Source organism: Poecile atricapillus, chromosome 14 (assembly GCF_030490865.1).
Source record: "Poecile atricapillus isolate bPoeAtr1 chromosome 14, bPoeAtr1.hap1, whole genome shotgun sequence".
NCBI lineage: Eukaryota > Metazoa > Chordata > Aves > Passeriformes > Paridae > Poecile > Poecile atricapillus.
The window spans coordinates 13,971,114-13,978,226 of NC_081262.1; the positions used below are offsets into that span (position 1 = coordinate 13,971,114).

Sequence of the window (7,113 nt, forward strand, 5' to 3'; positions counted from 1 at the left end):
AAACATGTCCAGGGGCTCCAACACACTCCTGCAAGGCCTTAAGATGTTATTGGAAAAAAACAAGCCATGTCATTTGCAACAGCAGCTTAAAGGAAGGGGAAAATAATGAGAGGCAAGAGGTACAAAGCCAAAAGTGCAATTTATTGACAAGTTTCAGAAGTAAAAAGGCTCAGCATCTCTGCTCCTCATGGTTTAGATGTCTGAGCTCTTCCAAGGTACCTCCACCCACCACCTGTGCCATGCTTCATCTTCAGAAGTTGAAGTCTTGCTTCTCCACTGAGAAATCATACATCCCATCTTGGCCAGTCTGGGGCTCCAGGTCTGTATTCTCCTAGGAGCAAAGTGATAGCAATCACTTATAGGGCCTGCATTTGGAAAAGCTTAAGTTTTTTACAGCAAATCTGTTTTATTCTTGTTTTTAAAAGAAATCCAGCTGTTAATCTCAGCTCTGACAGAACCCCTGGAGACCAGGCCAAGCCTTCCTGCTCCTTGCAGCACCATGAAGCTGCAGTGTCCCTGCTGCCCACACACAAAAGCAGCCAAGTCTTTGGGCTCACAACAAACAAAAGGAAAAAAAAGTGGCTGCAGTGGTAGAAATCACTCAAATTAAATGTCCTGCTTGGAAGAAAAACAAGCCAGGACTGCTCAGGGAGATGTTCCCCTGGCATCCAGCCCCTCCAACAGGAGCTGCTGTGGAGAACTTCCTCCACACCCTCTCACAAGGACACCCCACAGACCTTGCTCTAGCAAAGGACTCAACCAGACCTTTGTGCCCTGCTGCAGCTCACACCCAAACTAAACCACAGTTCCAAGGTCTGCCAGACCTCTAAGCCTCTTCCCTGATGCTTTCCCATCTGCAAGTCTAAGGCTAGAACCAAACATGGCATCTATGACAGTCATTGGACCCTTGCAGCTCCTGGCTGCTGTCCCATCTTCTTTTTCCATAGATTCCTTACCATGAGAAGGGTCAAGTAATCCAAATGCAACCTGAGCACTGTTATCAGCTGAGTAGGAGGCTGCCATTCATAGTGACAAGCCAGCTCAGCTCCGAAGGAGGAAACTTCTCCACATTTGGTATTCATATCAGTAACTGCAGTAACTCCAGCTGATGCCAGTTTAAATTCCAGCAGCAAGATGCTATCAAGGCATCCATGTCTGTTAAGCAACTCATTGGCTGACAACTTAGTGCTTTTACAGGCCTTTAAAAGCAGCCAAAAGAAGCTGCAAGGACTATTCTGGTCATGTGGAGGTCTCCAAAATCCTCTTCCAGTATCCTTAAACTCTGTGCTTCATTCCAGTGGTAATAGCTTCACATTTTCAGCTGAGAAACAGCAAGAGCTCACATACCTCACCAGAAAAGTATTTATCGATGATGTTCAGGGCAGCTTTGTAAACCATGTCATTCTCATGGTTTTGCAGTTCCTCAATTTTCTCCAGACCATCAAGTTCTTCCACCAACAGACACAACTTCTCTGTCTCTCCCAACTTCTCAGCTGCCTGTAACATTGGAAAGCCAGGCAGGAAAACGGAGCATCAGTAACAGGTCTGAGATGGTCTTTACTGTAATTACAACTCTGATCTACAAGTCAAAGGATCACAGTCCCTGAATTTATGGTCCCTTCCTGATGCCTGGGATGTGACTGTGGAATACCAGTCTCTGCTGGGGGCTGCCAGCCAGACCAGTGAGCAGGGGATGAAGAGCAACACTTTGGGAGCTTAATCTTGTCAAGCCCTCTGGACAGCCCAAGGGTATCCAAGAAAGAGAGAGACTTTATTTTGTCTAAGTTTTACTCCAAAAAATCAAGAGTCATTGTTCTAACCACACAGTGAGAGCATTAGGCTCACTCCTTGCTGCTCTTTGGATTCAAAAAAGGCATCCAGGATGAGCAGATCTCACCAGAAAGAGATTTGAAATGGTATCCAGGATGAGCAGGATGGTTTTGCTGTCTTTGGCCAAGAGCAGGTTGAGCAGAGGTTTGAGGACGCCGGAACGGACGAGCTCCACCACCTGATCCACTGTTGCTCCAGTCGTGAAGTTGGCCACTACCCACACAGCCTCCTTCTGAGCCTTGAAGTCACCCTGGAAAAGCAGCACAGCAAAGGCATTCCCAAGCTTTAGTATCCCTCTAGGATGAGGGTGAGGCAAGGATAACCAATTTCCCTTATATGCAGCTTTCCCAGCCCTTTGGGTGATGCACAGACACCTGGCAGAGCTGCCAAGAACAGCTCCAGGATGTTTCCTTACAGGTGTACCAACCAATCAGGATGCTCAGGCTACCCCCAAGGATCTCAACAGCTCTGAAACAGCCTGCTCAGGTGGCTCTGGGGCCAAGTGCTTCACAAATGAACCATCCCAGGCCTCCTGAACCCCATGCTCCTCCTGCAGCAGCACTGTGCCCATCCCTTACCGTGCTGAGCAGCTCCACCAGAGGTGGCAATAACCCACTGGTGATGATCTGTTGGATCTGCTGGGAAGGCCCAGCTGCAATGTTGCTGAGGGTCCATGCTGCTTCCTTCTGGATCACTGGCTTCCCGTGCCTCAACAGCCGGGGCAGGACAGTCAGGACACCGGCATCGATGGCTTCCTGAGTCTGCTGGTCTGTGCCTGTCACCACATTCCCGATGGCACGGAGAGCTGGAGACTAGACAGAGATTAGAGGAGATGAGGAGAGTCCTTACCTCGAGGGATACATGTCAGAAAGCCCAGCAAGATCCCTCCCTAAGTGCTTGATCCTTTGCACAAGGAGAGCATTGTGGGTGATGGCTGTTTATAAATGGCTCCGTCGTCCCTCATTTGCTCTAAGCAGCTTTCGTGTCTCTATCCAGCCTCAGCCAGCAGAGCAGTGGCTTGACAAGCAGGCAGTCAATTCTGCAGGCTGAGGGGACAGCACACCACAACTGCCACACAGAACAAGAGCACTTTCCTCTCCTCGGTCCTTTCTACATTTAGGGACCAGAGGGTGGAGATTGCTGATTGTTCCCTACCATAACAATCAAATCTGGGCTGTCCATGAGTTCCACAAGCCTTGGGAGAATCCCTGTCTCCACCACAACTTGGATGCGATCATTGCAGCTATCAGTGAGGTAGGAAACAGCCCAGCACGAGTCAGAGATGACATCCTTGTCCTCATGCTGCAGGAGGAAGGTGAGGACTGGCAGAATCTTCTTCACAGCATCCAAAGGAGGGCAGGGGTTCTTGTTCCTGCACAGGTTTGACAGTGTCCAGGTGATGTTCCTCAGGAACCCAACCTGAAACACAAGGCAGATGTAAGAGTCTCATCATCCCCAAGGGCCTCTCAGTCTGTGCTATCCTGTGAAGGTTCTTACACACCAGAAACAAAACAGTGGGGCAGGAACCATTGCAGAAGGGCAGAGACAAACCACAAAGCAGCAGCAGGAAGCTTGAAGGGCAAGTTCAGCCCTTCCCCATGCATATGCAAGTCTGCCTTGCACCAGCTTCCTCTTATTCCTAGCCTGAGATAGTCAGAGCTGGATAAGAAAGCCAAGGATGGAAAAGATTGATTTGGAGTCTGTTTGGCATCCCCAGCTTTGTGCCTAGGCAGGGCCATAAAAGCAGTTTGGAGTGGAGTTTCATTCAATTATACAAAGTCTGTTGTGTACAAGGCAGACAGTGGACTCACCCATCACCCAAGAGATTAAGAGCTGTTAAATCATGAAAATGAAGGTTATTTACTGGAGTGGCAGGTGACACCAGAGCCAGCAAGGGAGGAATCACATCACGAGCAATAAGAGCATCCCTGTAGAGAGGGCCATCCCCTGGACAGATAAAAAGGGTTGGTCATTGCATCTGCCCAAGTCACAAGACAGTCAACATCAAAGAACAATCACACCTGCAGGGCCAGGGCTGGGTGACCCACCAGCCACACACCATTAGGCATTTCCAGATGGGAAGGATTCACTGGGCAGACTGGAATGCCAGCAGGCCAACCAGGCATGACCCATTCTGTTCTCCCTGTGGTGACATTAGAGGGTTAAACCATCCCAGCAGGATGGAGCCTTGCTCTTGGCTTTGGCCAAAATCCTCTTGCAGAGCTAACACAGGATCTCAAAGGCTGCCAGGCAACACTAAGGGGATCAGTTATGGGGTTCAATAGGGGCAGCAGCTTGAAGACAAAGCTGCAGGGAAAAGTGCACCAATGCTTTATCTCCCCAGCAGAATCACAGAATATTCTAAGTTGGAAGGGGCCCACAAGGATCATAAAGTCCCCAGCTCAGTCAGGGACCTCCAAATGCCCCTCCAGGTCCCCTCACCTGCAATGTTGCCCAGGGCCCACACCGACTGCTCACTGATGTGCATGTGTGGGGAGGACAGCAGGGAGATGAAGGCTGGGATGGCCCCTCCCTCCACCACCATCCTGGTGTGCTCCGAGGTGCCAGAGGCAATGTTGGTCAGTGCCCAGGCTGCTTCAAACTGCAGGGCAGCATTGTCAGAACGGCCCAGGAACTCCACCAACCTGGGGATAATCCCCAGCTCGATGATCTGATTGATTGGGGGGTCCTTGTGTCTGGACAGAATTCTCCTGTGAGAGAGGACACAGCACAGCCAGACATGAGGAACCCTGCGTGGTGCCACCACAGCCCATAGCCCTGTGGCCAGGCACAAGGTTGTGGCTTGCAGGGGAAGCATTGATGGTTCAGCATCCCACCACAACAAACCCTTAGAAGAAGGGTTGCTGTACAGAGGGAAGACACAGCTAAAGGTGCTGGAGCAGGGTGTCTGCTGGAAGTAAAGCCCTGACATCCTCACTGGGAATGATGCTGGTCCCAGCTCACTGGTACAATAGTTTGAGCCAGCCAAGGAAGCACCAGCAGGGATGCAGCCTCTCCTGGACCCTCAGGAGACACCCCTGCTGCCAGCTGGGTGATGATGGCATCCTGTGTCATCACTTGGAGTCCCCACCCTTGTGGGCACAGCCCTGCTCAGCACTGACCCTTTACAGAGCCAGGCTCTCCAGTCCTTGTCCTGCCCAAGCATCTGGCACTCAATTTCTTGTGGGATCCAACATAATCCCTGGCACAGCACAGGCAGGGGCAGCACAGCCAACCCCTTGGTTGGCTTCACACAGGGCTGTGAGCCAAGCACAGCACACAGGCCACAGAACAGGCACCAGCTGAGATTCCCATGGGCAGTGTGGGTTACCAGGCTCCTTCTCCCTTTGCCATCTCTCTAGAGAGCTCCTGACACAGGAACTTGCAGCCTTTTGCTCCCAGCACAGCTCCAGCAGCTGGGCACGTACCTGGTGGCCTGGGTGGCGAGCAGCTGCAGCTGGGTGTCATCCCCATTCACGGCTTCCACGATCTCCTCCAAGGATGGCTGAATAATCTGTGTCACAGGGAATGATTCAGAGTCAGCCAGGGCTCCCTCTGGTTTAATCTCAGCACTCAATCAGCCGTCTAGACCCGGCTCAGTCACCACTTCATATCTAAGCAGTGTCTATTCTTTATGCAACACAGTTTCGAGATGAGGAAGAGGAAGAGAATCCACAAAAGCCTTCAAGGCAACTAATGCTTGTAATCAAGCAGTGAAAGAGTCACTGACACCATAATGGGCCTGAGAGCTCAGTAATTACCCCTGGCTGTGCAGGGAGCCAGACAGGAGCAGCTCCCAGCCACCAGCCTGTTCTACCTGCCATCAAGGGAGGCCAGCAGGACATCATCACCATGAAAAATTGTAGAGGAAGGCCAGGCAGCCTGGAACACTCCCCAGCACTGGGCATGGAGATCAGGAACACCACCAGCTACTTAACCCAGGTTAGCCCAGCTGGAGTTGGTAGTGGCCCAAGTAGGAGATGGTTCCTGCTGCACCGATCCTGCCCAGGTGCAGAGCACCAAGCACTCACCACCTCATCTGCTCTGTCTTGTCCCAGAGAGGGAATCTCCTCCTTCAAATGAATGGAAATGTTTCTGCGCTTCAGGATCTGCTCATCCTTCTTGGCCTTTCTCAGCTCAACACTCACCTCCACCCTCTGCCTCCGCAGGGTCTGGGGGAAGAAGAACACCATCCCACTCGTATCTGCATTGCCCCAGTCCCCAGGGAGTTCATCCCTGCAGCTCTCTGCCCCACGTTTCCCACAGGAGGAAACAACTCCTGCAGCTCCTCACTATGTCCTGGAGGGTGATGTTGGGGATGGGACAGAGGAAGCCTCTCCCTCAGTGTCTCCCAGGGACATGGCTGCTGGATAAACCAGCAACCAGTGGGTGTTGTTAAAAGTAGATTTTCTGAACCTGAAAGGCAAACCCTCATCTCCTCTACCAGCTTAAATCAAGCTGACAGGTCCTACATCTGACATCCCATACCAGCCCAAATTCCTCAGGGATAACTGCTGTGGAGAGCTCAGCAGGCTGATGCTGAGCCATCTCCCTTCCCCAGCCCACAGCCACCTACCCAAAACTCACATCCCCCTTGCCTGTGCCACCACACTCCTTGCAGCCCAGCCAGTCCCACACCACATCCCAAAAGCCACCCAAACATCCCAGCTGAAGGTACCCAGAGCCATTCTCCTGCTCCCTCACACAGGTAGATTTGGGACCATGGACCTTGAGAAGCCTCTCCATCAGCTCCTGCCAACAGTGAGCTCTGCTGGGGTCCAAAATGCTGGCACAGGCAGGTGGGTACTCACAGTTTCATCCTTCCCCTTGTTCTTGAACAACTTGATGTGCTGGCTGTGCTTCCTGCCCGGCATCTTGGCGGAGTTCAGAGAGGTGCTGGACACCCTCACGTGCTCTTGGGGGTCAGCACAGAGCAGGGTCAGGTCACAGCTGCCCAGTGACATCCCCTGCCAGCCACAGGGGCTGGGACCCTCCACTCCCACCAGCAGCCTGGGCCACACATTGCCACCCCACACTCCCAGCAAGGGAGACACTGGAGATGCTCTGACCCAAGCAGTGCTTGGTAGGATCCTCACACACTGCAGCTGAGCCACTGAACTAAATACAAGCACAAACTACCACTTAATATCAGGCTACAGAAATTACAGCTGCTGTTGCAGGAGGAAGCCAGACACAGACACCCCACGGTGGCAGGAACAACCCCTTCCTCCAGCCCTGGTCCTGGGGCTTTTCCATTTGTTTTGACGCACAACCCAAGCCTGG

At 52.1% G+C, this 7,113-nt stretch overlaps 1 protein-coding gene across 1 annotated transcript; it reads right to left on the reverse strand.

Moving 5' to 3' along the window:
• Nucleotides 1–250: 250 nt before the first annotated feature.
• On the reverse strand, nt 251–6,704 carry KPNA7 (karyopherin subunit alpha 7). The gene is made up of 10 exons (XM_058849710.1): nt 6,642–6,704; nt 5,862–6,002; nt 5,259–5,344; nt 4,273–4,541; nt 3,695–3,777; nt 2,986–3,249; nt 2,409–2,642; nt 1,898–2,080; nt 1,348–1,497; nt 251–331 (listed from the first exon to the last, which is right to left on the reverse strand). Exons 1-10 carry the CDS (start codon nt 6,702–6,704, stop codon nt 251–253), a joined length of 1,554 nt encoding a protein of 517 aa, XP_058705693.1.
• Nucleotides 6,705–7,113: the final 409 nt, after the last annotated feature.